This window comes from Mirounga angustirostris, unplaced genomic scaffold (genome assembly GCF_029215605.1).
Source record: "Mirounga angustirostris isolate CCGP_5_RB_7025 unplaced genomic scaffold, mMirAng1.0.hap1 SCAF_13, whole genome shotgun sequence".
In the NCBI taxonomy this organism is placed as follows: Eukaryota; Metazoa; Chordata; class Mammalia; order Carnivora; family Phocidae; genus Mirounga; species Mirounga angustirostris.
Window position 1 is genome coordinate 26,179,467 of NW_026991721.1, and position 23,785 is coordinate 26,203,251.

Sequence of the window (23,785 nt, forward strand, 5' to 3'; positions counted from 1 at the left end):
TTTTTTTAAAGATTTTATTTATTTGTCAGAGACACAGTGAGAGAAGGAACACAAGCAGGGGGAGTGGGAGAGGAAGAAGCAGGCTTCCCGCCAAGCAGGGAGCCCGATGTGGGACTCGATCCCAGGACCCTGGGATCATGACCTGATCTGAAGGCAGATGCTTAATGACTGAGCCACCCAGGCACCCCACCAATGAGTTATTGTTAAAACAAGTATGATTTGTTGAGATAAGTAAATTTAACTGTTCCATACATCTTTAATGATCTTTACCAAAACAATCCTATTTCATTTTGTACAAATGATACACTAAGGTTGGTTAAACAGGTGTTTTTCTTTTCACTAAGAAGGTGAAATGAAGACTAGTATGGTATTTCCTGCCTAGTGGTGTGGTAGAGCATATTCAAAACTCAGTCTATCAGTTCCAAATATCATTCACACAAAGAGAGACAGATTTTGGCATTTGTAACAGATGCCCAAGAGAAACGATGCCAAAGTCAAGGCTATGAAGAGTTTCCGTCTGTTGTTCTGTCAGGAAATAAATGAAATGTGATGGTGATGTGGCATATGCTTGGCTATGTTCATAACAAGAGACACCACAGCCTGGGCTGGACACTATTCCAAAATTCCATTTCATCATCTTCCTTTTTCATTTCTTTCATCACCTGCATTACTGACCTTTCCTTTGAACAAAGACAAAATTTTCAGACCCAACTTTTCCCATCTCCAGTATTTTTCTGGAACACTTTTCTTTTAGAAGAAATACATCTGTATGGCTACATGCAGAAGAATGAAACTGGACCAGTTTCTCAGGCCATACATAAAAATAAACTCAAATCTATTAAAGACCTAAACATTAAGACACGAAACCATAAAACTCCTGAAAGAAAACATAGGCAGTAAACTTCTAGACATCAGCCTTAGCAATATTTTTCTGGATTGGTCTCCTTAGGCAAGGGAAACAAAAGCAAAACTAAACAACTGGGACTATATCAAACTAGTAAGCTTTTGCACAGCAAAGGAAACCATCCACAAAACAAAAGGGCAATCTACTGACTTATGAGAAGATATCTGCAAATGACATATCCAATAAGGAGTTAATACCCAAAATATATAAAGAACTCATACAAGACCAAAAAATCAAACAATCCAGCTAAAAAATGAACAGAGGACCCAAATGGACATTTTCCCAAAGAAGACATATAGATGGCCAACAGACACATGAAAAGATGCTCAACATCACTAATCATCAGGGAAATGCATATCAAAGTCACAATGAGATTATCACCTCACACCAGTCAGAACGGCTAGAATTAAATAGACAAGAAATACACAATGTTGGCAAGGATGTGGAGAAAAGGGACTGTTGGTAGGAATGTAAACTGGTGCAGCCACTGTGGAAAACAGTATGGAGGTTCCTCAAGAAATTAAAAATATCATACAGTCTAGTAATGACAGTTACTAGTCTAGTCATGACAATCTATTGACAAGAAATACACAATTTAATAATTCTACTTCTGGGTATTTACCCAAAGAAAACTAAAACACTAATTCAAAAAGATATATGCACCCCCATGTTTACTGCAGCATTATTTACAAAAGTCAAGATATGGAAGTAACCTAAATGTCCCTCCATAGATGAATGGAAAAAGATGCGGTATGTGTATTTACACAATAAAATATTCAGCCATAAAAATGAAATCTTCCCATTTGCAACAACATGGATGGACCAAGAGGATATTATACTAAGTGAAATGTTAGAGAAAGACAAATACCATATTTTACTTATATGTGACATCTAAAAACAAAACAATCAAAAAACAGAAATTAGGCCATAAATACAGAGAACTGGTAGTTGCCAAAGGGGAGGGCGGTTGGGAAAGGGGGAAAATAGGTGAAGGGGATTAAGAAGCACAAACTTCCAGGGGCACCTGGGTGGCTCAGTTGGTTAGCCATCCAACTCTTGCTTTTGGCTCAGGTCATGGTCTCTGGGTCCTGGGACCGAGCCCCAGGATGGGCTTGTGCTGGGTGTGGAGCCTGCTTGGGATTCTCTCTTCCACTCCCTCTGCCCTGCCCCCCCCACACGGTCTTTCTCTCTCTCTCAAAAAATAAAATACATAAATAAGTCACAGGGATGACTAGAACAGCATAGGGAATACAGTCAGTAATACTGCAATAACTTTGTATAGGGACAGATGGTAACTACACTTATCATGGTAAACGTTTCAAAATGTACATAAATGTCAAATCACTATGTTGTACACCTGAAACTCATATAATACTGTATGTCAACTATACTTGAATTAAAAAAAATTTAAAAAGAAAATCAGGGGGGAAAAAACCCAAATACATCTGTCAAAGCAAATTATTTTGTGATTCAAATTGTTGCAATGTATTAACCACTACTAATGTCCAGACATTAACATATTCATTTAAGAGGTAGACAAAAATGGTCATGTGGGCCCTGCATGATTATATCTCGTTTCAGGCTCTGAAGAAATTACTAGAAATGAACAAGCATGCAGCTGGTTATTTCTCACAACACATAACATAGTTCAAATTTCCAGGATTCAAATGTGTAGGTGCCATGAAATGTTTTTTATTTTATTTTATTTATCTTTAAAGATTTTATTTATTTATTTGACATAGAGAGACACAGCGAGAGAGGGAACACAAGCAGGGGGAGTGGGAGAGGGATAAGCAGGCTTCCCCCTGAGCAGGGAGCTGGATGCGGGGCTCGATCCCAGAACCCTGGGATCATGACCTGAGCCAAAGGCAGATGCTTAACAACTGAGCCACCCAGGCGCCCTAAATGTTTTTTATTTTAGCTTCTTCACTGTATTTTTTTGTTTGTGGCCTAGTTCCCTTACCAAATTAAATCTCTTCCTTTTATGAGAAACTAGTACAGCTGAATTTTTACTGTACCACAATTTTGTTCACTATTGACATGGTCTAGGATTTCTGGCATTAGGTAAGTCAAGTCTGTCTAAAGATACACATTTATCATAACAATTCACATTTATATACCTTTGATTTAATCTAAGAACCTAATAATATTTTATAGAGTAGAGAAAAAGATTTTCAGGTGAATCAAAATCCAAAGTTACAATATTCACTTTGATACTCAATATACTATTTTTTCTTCTCTACAAATTTTAATAAAAATTAACTGAAAATTTTCTATAAGCTCAAAAGTTTTGCTACTTCTGTTTCCTTAAGGATATTTCCAGAAATTTGTAAGCCCATTAACCAAAGACTTATAAAACCACTACTATTTTATATCATTGTAATTGCATTATATTATTTATACTATCTTAAGACTGATTTAGATACCAAAGCAGGTAGAATGCTTAGGCTGCCTTAAAATATCCTACATATTATAGTTATGTTAAAAAAATTTTTTTAAGTGTATCTTTCAGAGACATACTATGGTTGAAAGAGATACACACATAGCCTGAAATTTGCTTTGAAATAATACAAAATAAATACAAAGTAGGGAGAGAAAGTAGGTGGGGGTATATATGAAACAAGATTGAGCATGTGTTGAAGTTTTTAAAGCTGGCTAATGAATAAGTAGGGGTCATTGTATCATTCTCTCTAAATGTGTTTGGTTGGAAATTTTCCTTAATAAAACTGTTATTGTCTGTAGTAGAAAAAATAAACTTCCAAGTGGCTAATTCACATTCTGGACTACTGGTTCACAAAAATGATTAATGCAAAGGAAGAAAGTATAATAAACATTAAAGGAAAGGCATACCCCATATTTTGAAACAATAGGTAAAAACAATTTTATAATTTATAAGATTACTATCTTAAAAATTTTTATAAACATGTCTGTTAAGTGTGAATAACATTCATACTCACTCCAAAGCATACTTTATGAGGATGATGCTAAAATGACCATAAGGTGCACAACAGATCAAGGTTAATTAGCTAATATACCAGATTAGCTTTTAATAGCACGTTTGAAACCATCATCTCCTATGCTATATTAAAACATAATTTATAAGTCTTAGAAACAATTAATCATTGCATGTTACAAAGGATCAGACTGAGCCCAAACTTGCTCTTGTTAAAAAAAAAAAAAAAGTAATACAGAGATATTAAACAATGACAAAACACCATCTCCAGTTTTGTTTTCTGTGTAGCCACAGTTCTACTTATATCCTATCCTTCCAAATTGTTCACACTTTTATTTTTGGCATTTTTCTACTAGACCCTTTGTGGCTCTGGGCAAATCAAACTTTGACTTAGTCTAATGTCTATTTAAGTGAGAATACTACCAGTTGCTTTACCAGAGTAATATTCATTTTCCAGTTTGCTCAATATGAGAAATGTTTTAAAATGTTAAGCCATTTAATTTAAGCAGATCCAAGCAAAAGTATTTTAGCTTATCCACATTTTTGTGTTTGTCATGCTTCATTGGGTTAGACAAATCTGGTCTCAAGTTATTTAAATAGGATCAGTCATCACACAGTAATGAGAATGATGAAGTCATATGAAAATTTCATTATTTTATGCTTAGTTATACCCCATAAATGCCTACAGGCCTACCAACATAGGACAAGCTACATGGTCAGAATTCCTAAAGAACTTTAAACTTACAGAAGCCAAGTTTAAATCTGAATATGAGATAACAAGTCAAAGCAGAATATATGCCAGCATTAAATATATTCTTTTTAAAAAAGATTTATTTATTTTAGAGAGAGGGAGAGTATGCATGTGCACAAGTGGGGGAAGGGGCAGAGGGAGAGAATCTTCAAGCCGACTCCCTGCTGAGCACGGAGCCCAAAGCAGGGCCGGATCTCACGACCCATGAGATCATGACCTGAGCCAAGACTTATTGAAGTACCCTGCTTCTCACTGTAAAATATTTCTTCTCTTTTCAAAAGATTACTGCCTTCAAGAGTTGGATGCTTAAGCGACTGAGCCACCCACGGTGTCCCAGAATTAATTATTCTTTAGTAAATCATTATTTACAAGGTTACTCTATGATGGATACATAGCAGGAAAAACCCCAACTGCTCAAGGTAGACTGTCAAGAAACACCCAAGTTGGTGAAGATGGACCAACAATAAAAAAGCACAGAGAAATATTTAATATCAAGGATTGATGAGTGCTATGAAGAAACTTAAAGCAGGGTATAGGCTACACAGTGATGGGGGGTGTATACACTTTCCATTGAGGGTACTAAGGACAGACCTCTCTAACAATGTGACATTTTGAACTGAATGAAGTGATGGGAGAAAGCCCATGTCGATTATCAGAGGGAAGAGTGCTCCTAGCTGAGGAAACAGCCCAAAGACCCCAAGAGCGTTCCTACTGTAGCTGTCCAAGGAACAATGAAAAATGTGTGTTTCATACAGAGATAAAAGAGACTGAGGGCAAGGGAGAATCTGTGGTCATATTCTACAAAAAAATGAAAGGAAAACAAGCCTGTGTCCTCCCATTTACCCCTTCATATTACGCAATATGTCCACACATATTAGCATACAGCTAGCACACTGGTTAACAAATGCTTACTATTGACCAAACGAAAAGAGAACGGACTGCAATTGCAAAGGCCTAGACTGGAAAGGCCGAGCTAGACGGGCCTGAGCAAAAATTAGGAAACTGATCGCAGCAGCCTGGTCACATGAAGTCATCTAGCCCATTGCTAAAATTGAAAACAGCAGTAGCAGCAACAAAGGCTAAATACATAACAAAGAAAAGATTTTTTTGTAAGCAAAATTTAGCAAAGGAGTAGGCAATTTTTTTAAAACAAAACTTGTAGTCTCATTTGAATCGGTGGCCAAAAGAACAAAACAAAAACACCCTTATTGAAGTACCCTGCTTCTCACTGTAAAATATTTCTTCTCTTTTCAGAAGATTACCACCTTCAAGTCCTTGTTCACATATCACTATTGCAATTAGCCTGCCCAGTCCAAACTATTTAATCTGCACTGCCCCTAACCCACCTTCCATTCCTCCTTACCCTGTTTTCTTTTTCTCCTATCACCTCCAAACATACTAGATAATTTACAGTTATATTTATTTATCATCTGTCTCACACTCCACATACCCCAGTGAAATTACAGGACAGGGATCTTGGTTTTGTTCACTGATGTATCCCAAGCTCCCGAGTATTTAATATAGGAGACGTGCTTGGTAAACATCTTGGTAATTCCCTTATCTTATGTCAACCATTCATTCAATCTGAGATAAACTCATATATCCACATTTCTTCCAATGCTTCATGAAAATATGTAGGAAAATAAGTCTAACTTTTGAAGTAACTGAGAAAGGATAACCTTCCAGCATACAGGTTAACTCCCAAGAAACTTAACATTCTTCTTAAAAGTCTCCCATCACTAATGGCTCTGACTTCTTTTCCATTTGCAACTCTACTTCATCCTGAACTCCCACCCCTCAAAAGTTTTCTCTGAGAGCCAGAACACCTCGTGATTAACAGCACAGTCTCTGAAGTCACACTTCATGGTTTAAATCCTGCCTCTGCCACTGACTAGCAGTGTGATTCTGAACAAGTTAATTAACAGCTCTTTGCTTTAGTTTCTGTAAAATGGGCTAACAATAGTACCTATCTCACAGACTTGTGAGAATTAAATGAGGCAACATAATTATCAGAACAGTGCCAGGCACATGGTAGGTATTCAATAAATGCTAGTTATCATCAACAGCTAACTTCAGTTCTCAGCTACCTACTCTTCATGCTCAGAAACCTTAACCTCTGAGTTTCTACTATTGTCGTCTATACAAATGTTTATTCAGACTCCCATATTCACCTTTCTGGTCTTGTCAAATGAGGACAAATACTTTAAGCAGAGATAAGAATGTCAAGAAGGCAAGGATAGGATAACAAACAGCATTAGCATCGCACAGAAAATTACTGGGCTTCACCCCAAACCTGCAAATTCAGAAATTCTGGGTCTAGGCCCAGCAACCTGTGTTTCAACAAGCCCTACAGGTGATCTGAAGGACTCTTAAATTGGACAACACTGATCTAGGGTAAGATCATGTCAGGGAAGGGAATTACCAGACCTGTTTCTGCCTTAGGACATTTGTACATGCTCTTTCCTCAGATCTCAGGGAAATGCTAATTCCACAAGCAGAAAATTTTCTTGTTTATTTGCTTGCCTGATCTCCCATCCCACATCAAGAACAGATTTTGTCTTTTTTTAAAAAAAGATTTTATTTATTTATTTGAGAGAGACAGAGATAGCGACAGAGATAGCGAGAGGGCCCATGAGCCGGGAGGAAAGGGAGTAGCAGACTCCCTGCTGAGCAGGGAGCCGATCCCAGAACCCCAGGATCATAACCCGAGTTGAAGGCACATGCTTAACTGACTGAGCCCCCCAGATGCCACCAGATTTTGTCTTAATTGCCACTGAACTTCCAATGCCTAGAAGAGGTGCATGGCATATCTGTTGACCAAAATGAATTAACATTTCTACTTTTCTTTACTGTACCATTCTTTTTCTAGTCACCAGAAAAAGGTCAGTACTTCCCTTTTTCTTACCTTTTAACATGTACCCTTTCAACAACCTCAACCAATTTTCTTTAAGGTCTCTTACATCCATCTCATCCTTTCTATACCAATATTACTACCAATCTCCTATCCCCTCTGTGAGGGTTAATTTTATGTGTCAACTGGACTGGCCATAGGGTACCCAAATTAAACATTATTTCTGGGGGTGTCTGTAAGACTATTTCTGGGTGAGATCAGCATTTGAATCAGTGGACTCAGTAAAAGCAGATGACCCTTCCCAATGTGGGTGAGCATCATCCAACCCATTGAGAGCCTGAATACTACAAAAGGTGGAGGAAGGAGGAATTTGTGCCTTTTTCCCTGCCTCACCTACTTGAGCTGGGACATCTCATTTCCTCCTGCCCTTGAAGTGGGATTGACACCATGGGCTCCCCTGGTTCCCAGGCCTCATGACTCAGACTGAATTATACCACCACCAGCTCTCCTGGTTCTCCAGACTGCAAACAGCAGATATAAGACTTTCCAGCCTCCATAAGCACATGAATCAATTGCTCACGATAAAATTCCATTATATTTATATAAATTTCCATTTATATATGTGTGTTTGTGTACATGTATTTATCCATTCTATTGGTTCTGTTTCTCTGGAAAACACTAACCAATACAGATTCTGGTATCAAGAGTGGTTCTAGGGCGCCTGGGTGGCTCAGTTGGTTAAGCGACTGCCTTCGGCTCAGGTCATGATCCTGGAGTCCCTGGATCGAGTCCTGCATCGGGCTCCCTGCTCGGCGGGGAGTCTGCTTCTCCCTCTGACCTTCCCCCCTCTCATGTGCTCTCTCTCATTCTCTCTCTCTCAAATAAATAAATAAATAAAATCTTTAAAAAAAAAAAAGAGTGGTTCTAGAGGAACAGAATTTTAAGGATGAGTTTTCTGAAATGGTTCTGGGGTTTCTGCAATTGGCTCTGTAATCTGATTAGATTTAACAATGTGAATGATTCTTTCCAGAAGTAAAGAGCACTGATGGTCCATGGCATGAACTTAGAGGTCTCCAAAATACCTGCACTGGATACTCCCCTTATAAGCAGCAAGGAGCTAAATGACTCGGTATATACTTTCAAACATTTTTGGAAAACTAATGAATATAATGACATTGGTTGGTTGCTCCTAATGTCACTGGACAAAGTGGTGAAAAAAAGGGATGAGCTCAGGGATTTGAATTCCCAGCTCTAGGGCAGCATAAATGACCTAAGAGCTTCTAGGTATTCCTGAAGGAGAGAGAGCCTTACCTCCTGTAGCCACTGGGCTGAAAGTGCTGAAAATCAGTGCAGAACCTCATCCTGTGACTGGCTGAATGACAACGCAAGTTGAACTCTCAGCCTCACACAGTGCCTACTGTTAAAATGAGGGCACTGATTGGGAAAAGATGAGATCCTAGAAGTTGGGATGAGGAGGTATGGGAAGAGAGATGAAGCTGGGGACACTGGGCCTCTAAATTCTTACCAGTCTTCTTTACCAGGGGAAGAGGTTTTCCCACCCCCAGGGGAGGCATCCTTTCTCCCTCCATCTGAAGGGATGAACCATGCACTGCCTGATGAAACTGTAATGACTTCCCCCTGAGGACGAGCTATGTAAGATAATGCTGATTCTCCTCAGGACCCACCCCTACCCACCTCTCTTTGCTTTTAGACCTATAACTAGACTCAAGTCTTAGCAGGTCCCTAAAGGTGAAGTACAGTATGTTAGGTTCATGACAAAGTGTGTTACAGTCTAAAAGACCTACTTGGATTTCTATTTTATACAGACAGAAATCTGAGGACCATGTGTGGGAATGGGTATGTGTGTAGATCTAACGGTGGAAGAAACATAGTTTGATCAGGCCAAATTTATTGACATGAGCTCACTAAGCAGAGATTCTGCATTTAACGCTGCAGCTTAGGGAGTCAGAAAAGGCTCTAGCAGTTTGGTTGGTTAGCTGAAGAATGGACTAAAAGGTGGCCACCATGAGTGAACTGGAAGTGCCAACATGCCTTGGTTTAATGTAGAGGAAGGGATTCAAAGGCTTATGGAAATTGGAATGTTCCCGTAGATTTGTCAAGACCCACTTCCCCACACTGGGTAGGTCCAGAAGACATACCTTCCACCAATACTGTGAAGAATAAATTTGCGAGAGAAGTCCTGGCATCCTTGAAGAGCTCTATGACCACCTGTCTCTGTGTCTCTGTGGGCCAAATCTTACCATAGAAACTGCAGTCAATTAATTGGGAAACCTAAACACAATGAGAGTCATTAGACTCCAGGATGGCTGGGCCAAAAGTCACTCAACCACCAAAAGCAAGGCAGACATGATTACCATAATGGAGAGCAGAGTCCATTACTGAAAACATATACTGTTAATCTTTCTCCCAGCCTTCCCCAAAGGGACCTACATATGGCCTTTTGCCAAGGTAACTGTGTATCAGAGAAAAGGAAATAATGTCAGACCTTTCAGGAACTACTGGATATGGGCTATAACCTGACACTAATTTCAGGAGACCCGAAATATCACTGTAGCCCACTAGTCAAGAGTGGAGGCTTATGGAGGTCAGGTTCAAGTCCATCTCACAGTGGGTCTAGTGGGTCCTTGAACCTGTTCTATGGTTATTTTCCCTAGTTTGAGAATGCATAATTGGAATGACAAACTTAACAGCTCAGAGGATCCCTACACTGATTCCCTGACCTGTGGAGTGAGGGTTATTATGGAGGGTAAGGCCAAGTGGATGCCATCAGAACTCCCTCTACCTCAAAAAATATTAAACCCAAAACAATACCAAATTCCTAGAGGGACTGCAGAGATTGGTGGCACCATCAAGGACTTGAAAGATGCAGGGGTGGTGATTTCCACCATATCCCCATTCATTTCTATTTGGCCTATGCAGAAGATGGATGGGTCTTGGAAAATGACAGCAGATTACTGTTATGTTTAACCAGGTGGCAAATCCCATTGGAGCTTCTCTATCAGATGTGGTTTCATTGCTCGAACAAATTATAACACATTCCCTTGTATCTGGTATGCAGCTATGGATCTGGCAAATTCCTTTCTCTCCATACCTGCCCATAAGCAGTTTGCTTTCAGCTGGCAAGGCCAGCAATACACTTTTACTGTCTTACCTCAGGTTTATGTTTACTCTCTACCTCTAAGTCATAATTTAGTTCACACAGATCCTGATCACCTTTCCCTTCCACAAGATATCACACAGGCCTATTACATTGATAATATTAATGCTGATTGGACATAATGAGCAAGAAGCAGCAACTACTCTAGACTTATTGGTAGGATATTTGCATATTACAGGGTGGGAAATAAATCAGACTAAAATTCAGGGGCATTCTACTTCAGTGAAATTCTAGGGGTCCAGTGGTATGGGATATGTTGAAATACCCTTACTAAGATGAAGGATAGATAAATTGTTGTCTCTGGCCTTCGTACAACCAAGAAAGATGCACAAGATGCACCTAGTGGGACTTTTTGGAGTTTGGAGGCAATATATTCCCCACTTGGGTGTGTTACTCTGGCCCATCTACCAAATGACCTGAAAAGCTGTTAGTTTTGAGTGACAAGAAAGGCTGTTTAACAGGTCCAGGCTGCTGTGCCAACTGTTCTGCCACTTGGGCCATATGGTCCAACAGATCCATCGGTCCTTCAAGTGTCAGCAACAGATAGGGATGATGTTTAGAGCTTTTGGCAGGCCCCTATAGGTGGATCACAACCACAGACCTTTAGGATTTGGAGTAGGACCCTGCCATCATATATAGATAACTACTCTTTTTTTGAAAAACCTCCCTTGACCTGTTACTGGGCCTCAATAGAAACTGAATGTTTAACCATGGGCCCCCAAGTTACCATGGGACCCAAGATACCCATCATGAACTGGGTGTTATCTGATCCAACAAGCCATAAAGATGGGCATGCACAGCAACACTCCATCATCAAATGGAAATGGTATATACATGACTGGGCCCAAGCAGGCCCTGAAGACACAAGTTATATTAAGATGTGGCCCAGGGACACTTGGCTGGCTCAGTCAGTACAGCATGCTACTCTTGATCTCAGGGTTGTAGGTTTGAGCCCCACATTGTGTGTAGAGATTACTTAAAAATAAAATCTTAAAAAAAAAAAAAGTGACCCAAATGCCCATGGTCCCCATTCCTGCTACACTGCCTTCTTTCTTCCAGCCCGTACCCTTACAAGTACCCTTACAATCAGTTGACAGAGGAAGAAAAGACTTGGGCCCAGTTTACAAGTAGTCTTGCAAGATACGTTAAGTACCACCTAACATAGATAGCTGCAGCACCACAGCCCCTTTCTGGGATATCTTTGAAGAACAGTGGTAAAGGGAAATCCTCCCAGTGGGCAGAACATCAAGCAGTGTACCTGGATGTCCATTTTGCTTGAAAAGAGAAATGACCAGATGAGCAATTATATACTGATACATGTGCTGCAGCCAATGGTTTGGCTGGATGGCCAGGCTTGGAAGGAACATAACTGGAAAATTGGTAACAAAGAAAGGTATATGGATACATGTCTGAATGGGTAAAAAATATTGAAGATATTTGCTTTCTATGTGAATGCTTACCAAAGAGTGACCTCAGCAGAGGAAAGTTTTAATCAAGTGGATAGAATGACCTGGTCTGTGGATACCAGAGCCTCCTTCCTCAGCAAACCCTGGGCTAATGAACAAAGTGGCCATGGTGGCAGGGATGGATGTTATGCAGGGGCTCCACAACATGCACTTCCCCACGCTAAGGCTGATGTGCATATGGCCACTGCTGAGTACCCAATCTGCCAGCAACAGGTACCAACACTGAGCCCCTGATATGGCACCATTTCCCAGGTTGATTAGACAGCTACCTGGTGACAGGCTGACTACACTGAACAGCTTCCCTCATGGAAGGGGCAAGACTTTGTTCTTACTTGAATAGATACTCTGGATATGGATTTCCCTTCCCTGTTTTCAGTGATTCTGCCAAAACTATCATCTGTGGACTTATGGAATGCCAACCCCTGCTCCATTATGGTATTCCAACACAGCTTTGCTTCTGATCAAGGAATTCACTTCACAGCAAAAGAAGTACAACAGTGGGCCCATTCTTATGGAATTCACTGGTTTTACCATGTTCCTCAACAACCTGAAGCAGCTGGCTTGAAAGAGTGGTGGAATGGTCTTTTGAAGACTTTTTTTAGTACCAGCTAGGTGGCAATACCTTAAGTACAAGGGCAAGGTTCTCTACAAGGCTATATATGCTCTGAATCAGCATCCCATCGCCTAGTACTGTTTCTCTGATACCTAGGCTTCCTGGGCCTGAGAATCAAGGGGTAGATTGGGACTGTCACCACTCGTTAACATCCCTAGTGAACCACTAGCCAAATTTTTACTTCCTGTTCCAGTGGCTTACTGCTCTGCTGGCCTAGAGGTCTAATGTCCAGCAGGAAGACTGCTTCATCAGAAGATCCAATGATGATTCTATTGGACTGGAAGTTAAGATTGCCATCTGGCTACTCTGGGTTCCTCATGCTACTGAACCAACAGGCAAAGAAGGGAGTCATAGTGTTGGATGGGCTGAATGATCCGGACTATCAAGGGGAAACTGAAATACTCCACAATGGAAATAAGGATGAGTATGTCTGGAATACAGAAGGTCCCTTAAGGTGACTCTCAAGTATTACCAAGCCCTGTGACTAAAGTCAATGGAAAACTACAACAACTAAATCCAAGCAGGACTAATAATTGTAAAGACCCTTTAGAAATGAAGGTTGGGTCACCCCACCAGGTAAAGAACCACAACCAACTGAGATAGATACTTGCTGAAGGCAAACAGAATGGGTAGTAGAAGAGCTTGTTATTAGTACCAGCTATGAGCATGTAGCCAGTTAAAGAAATAAGGACTGTAATTGTCTTGAGTATTTCCTCCTTATTTTTCTCATGTTTTGGTATGTCTGTGTGTAAATTTTTTTCTTTCCTCTTATTTCCTTATTGTGTGACGTAAGATGTACTGATTTTCTATCATAGTACTTAAAGTATTGTTAATTTTACATCCTAGTATTTAAGTTATGGGATAGCAAGGAGAAGAGTAAACATTACCAAAGGACTTAATCCGCTCTCCTGAGGAAGGGACTGGCATGTTTTCAGTTGTACACAAGATAGTTGTATCATGTTAGAAGAAATTATGATCTTGTTACCTTTATTTGGAGATTAAGAAAAGTTTAAAGAGATGCCTATAGGCATAGGGGCACCTGGGTGGTGCAGTCAGTTGAGCATCTGACTCTTGGTTTCAGCTCAGGTCGTGATATTAGGGTTGTGAGATTGAGCCCCACATGGGGTTGCATGCTCAGCATGGAGTCTGCTTAAGAGTCTCTTTCCCTCTGCCCTTCCCCCTGCCCTCTACCTAAAATAAATTAATAAATCTTTAAAAAAAAAAAAAAGAGATGCCTATAGGTGTAAAGTTGATAAGGTGTAAAATAGTTCATTTTATTTGTCACCTTCACTGGCCACAGGATACCCAGATTAAGCACTGTTTTTGCCTCCTTTTCCCCAGAACAAATCTGCCCTCTGTGACCTGCCTCACTGTTTGAGCTGGGACATCTCAGCTCATTTTCTCCAGCCCTCAGAAATACATCATGGGCTCCCCTGTTTCTCAAACCTTAGGACTCAGACTGAATTACACAACAGGCTTTCCCGGTCTCCAGACTGCAAAGAGCAGAGCATGGAATTTCTCAGACTCCATAATTGTGTGAGCCAATTCCTCATAATAAATCATAGATAAATAGATAGATATCACAGTTATCATATATATCTCCATCCATATCCACAACAAATCATGTATTTCTCTGGAGAACCTTGACTAATACAACCTCTCTCCTGTCTGGTCTGATGAATTGCCTCTCATTTGGTATCCTGTTTTCTCCCTCTGCCAATTCTAATACATTATGTACTTAACTGCCAAAATAATCTTTTTTTTAAAAAAGATTTATTTATTTATTTATTTGAGAGAGAGAGAGAGAGCATGAGAGGGGGGAGGGTCAGAGGGAGAAGCAGACTCCCCGCTGAGCAGGGAGCCCGATATGGGACTCGATCCCAGGACTCCAGGATCATGACCTGAGCCGAAGGCAGATGCTCAACTGACCGAGCCACCCAGGCGCCCCTGCCAAAATAATCTTATTACAACACTTTATTTTTTGCTCATATCATCATCATCATCCTTCCCAAAAACCTTTCAAAGCTTCCTATTGAGATGTAGAGGTTACACTCCATGGGCTGTCATCAAAGCCCTCTCAAATCTAGCACTAACACACTGTGGTAGTATTATCCTGATGACCTCCCCAATGAAACACACCTTTGTACAGTCTCTCCCCCATTACTCTGCACTGGGCCCAGGACTGCTTTGACCAGTAGACTGTGGAAGAAGTAAGGCTATGCCAGTTCAAAGATGAGTCTTTAACTGCTCTAGAAGATTCCACTTCCTCCCTCTTTGTAACACTTGCTCTTGGAAGCTCCCTCTTCATGTTAATCCCTTATTACACTCATGCAGCATTAACAGTAATTCAGATCAGCTGTATGCAATTACCTGACAAATGCTTCTACAATCTCCTTGAACTTTATATAATTCTTCCTTCTAAGTTTCCAAAGCATTTCTGTAACTTTTTTTTTTTTTAAAGATTTTATTTATTTGACACAGAGAGAGAGAAAACACAAGCAGGGGGAGTGGCAGGCAGAGGGAGAAGCAGGCTCCCCGCTGAGCAAGGAGCCCGATGTGGGGCTGGAACCCAGGACCCTGGGATCATGACCTGAGCTGAAGGCAGATGCTTAACGACTGAGCCACCCAGGCACCCCAAAATTTTTGTAACTCTTATAAAGAAACAAATATTCTGCCTACTAGTACAGTTATTTAATTCATTTGCTGATGTTTACTAGGCACTTACAATGTGCCAGACACTGTTCTAAGTGCTGACAATAAAGCTAATATCCTATATGCTATTCTATATACTACAGAATGTGGCTACCATTCTAAACACTTTTCTGAGTTATCTCATTGAATTTTCAAGAACTCTACAAAATATCCTCATTTAATACAAGAACCGCAGGCACAGAGAGAATAAGAAACTTATTTAAGAGCGCACTGCAAGTGGAGTCAAAATATAATCCCAAAAATTCTGACTTCAGAGTTTATGCTATCAACCCCTACTCTGTACTGCCTTCTACAGATGTGAACAAGATAGACAGGATCCCTGTTCTCATGGAACATGCATTCTATTCATGGCAGTGGGATGAGGAAAGGTAGTAATAAAGAATACATACAAATCTACAAAATTACTTCAGAAAGTGATAATGCTACCAAGAATATAATGTTCTATGATATGATGCATTGATGAAAAGTTACTTTAGATGGGGCAGTCAGAGAAGGTCTTGTGAGGCAGTACCATCTGGGAAAAGACCTGGAAGTCCAGAAGAAGCAGCAAAGCAAAGATCTGTGAAGACAATACCTAATGAAGAGAACAGCCAGTGCAAAAGTCCTAGGACACAAATAATCTTAATCTTAGCATGTTTTAGGAACAGACATAAAACCAGTGAGGCTGAAAGATGGTAGAGAGAGTAGAATGATGAGGTTGGAGAATTAAGCTAAGGCTCAGATCACATAGGGCCTTGTAGGCCATGATAAAGACTTTGGATTTTCCTCTGAGTAACACTGGAAGGTTTTAAGCAGGGTGACATTATCTGATTTATATTTTGCAATGTTAACTGGATGTTGCACGTTTAAGGGCTAGAAGGGCTAAAGTGGAGGCAAGGAAAACAACAGGAGGCAACTGCAATAGTCCATGTGGGAAATTATGGATATGGAGATCAAACGAGCAGGATTTGCTGAGGGAATGAATATGGGACGAAAGAAACAAATCACAGATGGCTCCAATCTTCTGGGCCTGCCCTACTAAGCAAATGGTGGCATTATTTACTGAGGTCAGGCAAGGTTAAAGGTGGACCAGGTTGGGGGGTTAAGGTTGGACATATTATGCTTGAAATATCTACTCAATATCCAAGTGGAGATGACAGGGAGGCAGCTAGCTAGATACAAATATAGAGGTATCAATTTGAAACTTACTTGATATAAGTGGCAATTTATCCAGGGCGAGTGAGGAGAGAAGGAAAAAGGATGGAACTCCAAGCCCCTGGGCACTTCCACATTTAGAAGCCCAGTAGAGAGGCAGCAAGTGTTTACCCTGTCACCCCTCTGGATCACAAGTTCTTTGAAAGGCAGGATAGTGTCTTTTTCATTTTTTTGGTACCCCACAGAACTTAGCTCAGTAACAGAAACTCAAAGATGCTCACTATAAGCTAATGAATTAATGAATGTCATCTGATTTCTCAAGCTTTCACTACAGAAATATAATACTTGAGGATAAAGGCAACCGTGTCTCACATATTGTGGGCACTCAGATATCTGTTTAATGAATGAAAAAAAAACTTGGACTAGGTTTTGCTAGATACATTTTAGTATTCATTGTTCCAGAGAGCACAGCAAGGAAAGGTAGGAAGCAAGCAGCAGCCTACATCTTCACACTTTGTTTTTAAAGATTTTATTTATTTATTTGAGAGACAGAGAGTGAGCAAGCGAGCGAGCGAGAGAGCACAAGCTGGAGGAGGGGCAGAGGGAGAGGGAGAAGCAGGCTTCCCGCTGAGCAGAGAGCCTGATGTGGAGCTTGATTCCAGGACCCTGGGATCATGACTTGAGCCGAAGGCAGATGCTTAACCAACTGAGCCACCCAGGAGCCCCCATCTTCACATTTCTAACCAATGATGATCATGAACGCCTTAACCCCTTCATCCTGGTTCCCATTACAGGGTGGATGGGGAGAAGATGGGGAATGGCAGTAGAGGCTGCAGCAGCAAGAAAAGGGCTTCCAATTCCCACAGTAACTCAAGAGTTCAGGCCATCATGTCATAAACATGTATTAAGCACCAACTATATGCCAGGCACCAAAGTAAGTACCAGGTATGCAGCAGTAAGCAAAACAAACAGTGTCCCTCAAAGAGCTTCCATTCTAAAGAGGAAGATATCTATTACATAGATGGCGTATAGGTATATAATTGTATTTCTAAGAATTATATGAAAGTACAGTAAAATGTACTGTGAAAACATCCATACCATTTCATAAAACAATACGGGACGGAGGTTGGAAGGCAGTGGGGTTCTGACATGAGATACCTTAAGAAGTCAGGTTAAGAGGTGGGGAAAGGGTGAGTTACCTAGGTGGAGGTAACAGCATGAATGAAAGTTTTAAGGTAGGAAGGGATTTAGAATGGCCCAACTATGAGAAGAATTAGTTGAGGGAAGGAAAGAAAAGGTTCAAGATTATTTAGTTTGGAGGCTACTGCAGATATGGTAAAAAATCATGGTGGCTTGGATCAGGGTGGAGCAGTGGAAACAGAAAGAAGTAGACAATTTCAAGATATACTTAAGAGATAAAAAAGCAGTAGGGCTTGGTGACCAAGCACACACAACTCCCAGGTTCTGACCTGAGCAACTAGATGGACAAAGGTGTGACTTACTGAGACACCTCCCTAGACAAGCAGATATGGAACAGGTGCGGAGAGCATGAGTTCATCACAAAATGGCTGTTATATACCCAAGTAAATGCTCAGAGAGGTTATGTGATTAGGTGATCAGAACATGTTTGGGCCTTAGACATATACATAGGCATCTCCAGAGAAGATATTTAAAGTCATAGGCATGGATGTAATTATCCTCAGGAGAAAGCACAAGAAATTCTATCAATCCAAAGCACTGGAAAAAATGACAGTATGTAGAGATCAGAAGAGTAAGAGCTATTGAAGAACAAGGAAAAGCAGTTAGCCAGGAAGGTACAAGGAAAACTAGAAAAGTACACTGCTATGGAAGTGAAAGAAAGCACATTTCCATCGGGGGAAAAAAAAAAGTCAACAGTGACATGAATACTGAAATATGGATACTAATGATACCCGGTCAGCCATAAAAGCTCATTTAACCCATAACATAGTCAGATTGCATTATTAGACTATCTTACTACGAAGTAGTGCAGTATAGTAATTAAATGTGCAGGCTCCAGATCCACAATGTCCAGGTTTAAATCCCAGCTCCCCTACTTACTAGCTAAATGACTGTAAGTATATTACATTTAGTTATACTTTGACTTAGTATATACTTAATGTCTCTATGCCTTAGTTTCCTCATTCATAAAAAGGAAAGTAAAAATAATACCTACCTCGGGGTGTCTGGGTGGCTCAGCCAGTTAAGCGTCTGCCTTCAGCTCAGGTCATGATCCCAGGGTCCTGGGATCGAGCCCTGCCAGGCTCCCTACTCCCCGGAGAGCCTGCTTCTCCCTCTCCCTCTGCCTGCCACTCTGCCTATCTGTACTCTCTCTCTGTCAAATAAATAAAATCTTTTAAAAAAGAAATCCCTACCTCATAGAATTAATATTAAGTGTGTGTGTATGCATATGCTCATCACAGCGCCTAGCAAAAATTAGTTCAGTAAATGATAGCTGTTATTACTCACAACATTGTTTCTATGGGGAAATACTTTCTGAACAAAAGAAGTTTATTTGAAATAACCTTTCACTAATTTGGGACTGTCCCTACTCCCCATAAACTGTGATCTTACAAGGTCTTTTTCCAAAAGCCTTGAGGGAGACTCTAGATTTAAAACTTATGAAAGAGTCCTTAATATAGAAGCTGACCAGTTTTTTTTGTTTTTGTTTTTAAGAGAGAGAACGCACCCAGGGCAGGGGGATAGGCAAAGGGAGAGAATCTTAAGCAGCCTCCACACCCAGTTGGAGCCTGGCTCAGGGCTCCATCTCATGATCCTGAGATCACGACCTGAGCTGAAATCAAGAGTTGGACGCTTAACTGACTGAGCCAGCCAGTCGCCCCAGTAGCTGACCAGTTTTAGAGAAGGTAATAATTTTTTTTTGGAGGGGTACCTATCCCACTCATTACACATTCATACTATGATCAGAAAAAATTTATGTATTAGGAAATTTGAAAAACTGGTAGCAAAAAAATTGACAATTTCAAGTGACAAAGTTACAAAAACAGATATAAATCTACTTTAAACAAAGTATTTTTATTTAGTCACTTTCTGGTGCATATTCGAATACAAACACATCTATCATCACTATGATGAAAGAGCCTCTCGATGTTCAGTGCACGATATAAATAACAGGTAGAGGAAAGGAAACAGATGTGCAGCTTCCTGATAATCACCTTATTTCCAAAAGTATACAAAGGTATTAATGGTATCTCAGACAGCCCCACCAAAAGTATTTCCAACTGCATTGTGATAGGCAATGATATGCTCATTCAGTCCCTAAAACTAACTGAGAAGAACACAAATAAATGGAGATTTACGAGACCAATTTTTATCCCTGAATTTCCCACTGACCTAGCAAGTACTATTTCAGAAATATTCAGAAAACTCTATAAACCCTAAGGTAAAATGTTGAGAGTTTCCCCTTAGCTCTTTGCTTTTTAATTGTTAAAACAACAGAAATACCTAATACCTGATGGAGCTGTTATACCAAAAAAGTACTATTTCAAAGTAATGAGAAATTGTTTATCATGTTCTTTCCCCATCAACTGATGAAAACGCTCCATTTCAGGATCAAGCAAAGACACAAAGTAGGGACATGTCAGTAACCACTGAATGTCATTACCATCTGTTAGCTTCTGAATAGGTTACTGGAAACAAGGTGACAGACAGGCTAATTCTTTATGGATAAGTATCCATATCACATCATCACAACTAGTACTCATTTGCACCTTTAAGAAGAAACTGCCACAAAGGGGAACAAAAACATTCAACTTATATATGAATTATGAAAAAGCTTTCTAAAATGTTATAAAAATATGAATAGGCTTCTGAAAATGCAGAATACTTAAAGATTTACAGGCCATATTTCAGATTCAGTATTTTCTATACAACTGAAATGAAAGAGGACATTACACAATTTGAAGAATAAAATGAGGTACAATTAAGAAGTGTGTGTAGCCCTGTACAGATGGCCTGATCCTAACACAAGATGTTAACAAAGCAAGTTGGTGGGGGAGGGGGAAAGCCTGCATTTTCTATGCTAAAATTTAGTTGACTCCACCCCCAAAATACATATTTTTAAAGGGGGGGTGCTTAGCATTTAAGAATCAATAACTTCCAAAAAAACAGAAAATAAACCTCTTTTAGATTATGTGTTCCAAATGAATCTACTTACTGTTTTCAAATGTGTTTGGGAAGTCATTCTTTGTTACTTTGATTAATAACATTTGGAAAATATGACAAGTAGATTTTAGTTTCTTGCCTCAGAAGTATTCTGCTAAAAGAAATAACAGAAACAACTGGGTAGAATTTGTTCCATTTACCTAATAAAATACTTTTCATTTAAAACATTAAAAATGCTGCACAAATACCTATCGTTATTGTTCACTGAAAAGAAAGCAATGTAATTTGTAGATTATTGCACTTGATGCAAAAGCTACTTGAAAAACGATAGTCGAATTAGCACCAAAAAAATATTAATGGGAGAAGTGCCAAACATCTTTCAGAAAACTCCTTAAAATGTCTTAATAGTATATAATACAAAGTTATGACTATTTCTGAAAAGTTTCAGCAATTAATTAGCTCCAAATTGGCACATCCCATTATTATTCTTTTTTAAATCCCAGCTCTTTTAAACAAAGGACCTAAAATTTTCTGAGAAAGCTTATTTCCCTTTTCTTGAATCCAATTTTTCTCATTCTCTCTCAATCATCCCAAGGTATTATTTAAGACAAAGACCAACTACTCTTCACACATTATTTTCCCAATCATGAAGGTGGAACTTCCATAAAAACAAAGAAGATAACCTACAACACTGTAACATATAAAGTAAAAAAAAAAAAGTTCACTTCTGTCGTGACAATAGTGAAGAAATCTGATGAGATCACAAAGCCACGAAGCTTCCTGTTGGTAGCTGAGGATGAAGTCATTAGCAACCCAGGATTCCCTGGTCCTTGTAATCAGAAGCTGCACCTACCAGATTCTGCATTGTTCGGCAGAGGTAGCTTTAAAACACCCCGCTCCCGAATCGTCCAAAGCAGACCACGCCTTCCAGTTATCATTCAAATGGACCATTTCACAGTGTGGCACTACTACACATTTCCCGCGAGCTTAAATATCTAGTAAAAGTCAACATTTTAGATTCCCTTGGACATGATGAAGCAAAGATGAACTCTTGAACCCCGCGCTACATAATGAACCGGGGTTTCAGAAGCCGAGATGGAGAAGCATGCTTCTGTTCAACCTTTATGGCCTTCACTGACCACCCCCCACAATTTCTTCCCAACTCTTAGTCACCCCAAGGCATAGAAGGCAAAAAAGATTCCTTACTTCCTGCTGTTGTTAAAAGGGGAGGAAACCCAAGAGTAACTTTGAACGCGTGGAAGAGAAATAGCTTAATCTTGGCCACCACTGCAAACATATGTCACCCAGCCCCGTCGCAGCTTTCGCGCCCCTCCAGGCCCCCTCCCGGGCCCCACGCCCCAGGGGTTCTCCCGCAGCCCAGCCCTCCCCGGTCCCCCAATGCCAGGGACGCTGCTCAGCGCCTCTTCCTCTCGCGCCTCCCCCACCCTCACATTGCCGGGGTCCCCAAGACCACATTGTCCGTTCCAATACAATGGAATGTCACTGCCCGGAACCCTCCGGGGGCCCCCCACCCCCCCACCCCCCCGGAGCCAGTCCCGGGTCTCCCTGATCGCCCAGTTCAGGCACGAACCCAAAACTTCACCATGTGAGAGAGCCCAAAACCCGCGAGGTGACGGAGACCCACGACTCCCGCCCAGCCCTCCCTTTTACCTACAGTCCCCTACCAGCCCTAAGCGCTAATCCTGCACTGGGCGCCCCCACCCACCCCAAGACCACCTCACAGGAGTCATCACCCGCCTCTCCCCGCGCGGGCAAGGGCGAGGAGAAGAGTGGAGGGCTCCCCGCCCGGCCAGGACCCCTGGGCGGCGCTGCACAGGGGCGAAGGCCCCAAACGCATCCCCGGCCTTTCCTGGCCCACGACGACCCCGGCGCCCACCCTCCCTACCTGGCCTTGAGGCTGGGGCTGCTGCCGCTGCTGCAGCTGCTGCTGGCGGCGGCGGCCGCCGCGGCTCGGGGTTCGTAGGCCCAGGCGGGGGCGGGGGGTGGTGCAGCGGCACTGGCGGTGGCGGGGGCGGCGGGGGGCGCGGGCGGCGGCGGCGGGTCCGCGAAGCCGGAGGTCGCGTAGTTCCTGTCCATCGTGGGGGTTGCGCAGGGAGGGAGGGCAGCAGTGGGGGCTCCTCTAGGGCCCTGTGTATGGGGGGCGGGAGGGGAGGGAGGGGGCGGGGGGAGGAAGAAGAAGAGGAGGTGGCGGCGGAGGGAGCTGCCCCCTCACATGGCCCCGGCGGGCGGACGGGCGGAGGGCGCGCTGGCCGTTCTCTGCCGGGGGAACCCAGGCCGCGGCGCGCGGCGAGGCCCCAGCCGGGCGTCAGGGAAGCGGCGGCATCTGCGGCCGGGACTCACCGCGGCGGCGGCGGCCGCTTCGCCCCATGTTGGTGGATTTCCCAGGATGCACCTCCCGCCCCCCTCCGCCCGCGGCCTCGCCCCGCCTCCCCTCGGCGCCCCGCGTTCGCGGCTCCCGGGCCAGGCGGGCGGCCCGCGAGGCCTCTGCCGCTACCGGCCGCCTCTCTCAGGCCAGCAGGGCCGAGAAGGTTCGAGGCCTGCCGGCCCAGCCGGCTCCGGGCATCCGGAGAGGTGCCCGCCAGCGGTAGCCACCGGGCCGCGGACTTCCCGCCCTCGGCTGCTCCAAGGGGAGCTGTCCACGCTCGCCGCGCCCCGCGTGGGAAGGGGCCGCGCCCGCAGTTCGCCCCGCGCGAGGGAGGGGAAATTGAGAGGAAACCCAGCGTAGGTGCTGCAAAGGGGGAGGCTTGTCAACGCTTTGCCTGGAGTTCGTTATTTGACCCTTCGAGTTATTTTGAGTGTCTCAGATACTCAGTTCCCACATCGCGATTTCTTTCTCCGAGCCCAGTCCCAAACCAGAAACAGCTGAGCGGGCTGTTTTACAGTTCCGTTTACTCCCTTCCTGCACAAAGCTTGCTGGGCTAGAGGACCCTTTTCCTGCTGTTAGGGGAGATTTATATTCAAAGAGATTCAAATTCAAACGTGTTATTTTCCAATCCTCGTTGAAAGGACCTTTCCCAGGGGCTCTTATTAACTGTCCCCACCCCCACCTTGGGGATTTT

General features: G+C 42.1%; 2 protein-coding genes across 6 annotated transcripts in view; one reads left to right on the forward strand and one right to left on the reverse strand.

Annotated features, from left to right (window-relative positions):
- The window catches only part of QSER1 (glutamine and serine rich 1), an 80,652-nt gene extending 57,520 nt beyond the window's left edge, over window positions 1-23,132 (reverse strand). The window contains exons 1-3 of one of the 5 annotated variants that reach the window (XM_064576699.1): window positions 22,612-22,717; window positions 21,559-21,700; window positions 20,758-20,859 (exon numbers count right to left, since the gene is read on the reverse strand). Coding sequence is in view for 2 of the 5 variants with exons in the window: in XM_045893941.3 (XP_045749897.1) it covers window positions 22,612-22,802 (191 nt within the window). In the remaining 3 variants the exon portion in view is untranslated. Of the gene's footprint in view, window positions 1-20,757; window positions 20,860-21,558; window positions 21,701-22,611 lie in introns of all 5 variants that reach the window. The other 4 variants (XM_064576700.1, XM_064576701.1, XM_045893941.3 and 1 more) reach the window with 4 other exon arrangements.
- Window positions 23,133-23,184: 52 nt separating this feature from the next.
- The window catches only part of LOC135362328 (coiled-coil domain-containing protein 73-like), a 143,167-nt gene continuing 142,566 nt past the window's right edge, over window positions 23,185-23,785 (forward strand). Inside the window, exon 1 of the mRNA XM_064576619.1 lies at window positions 23,185-23,447. The gene's annotated coding sequence lies outside the window, so the exon portion shown is untranslated. The remainder of the gene's footprint in view (window positions 23,448-23,785) is intronic.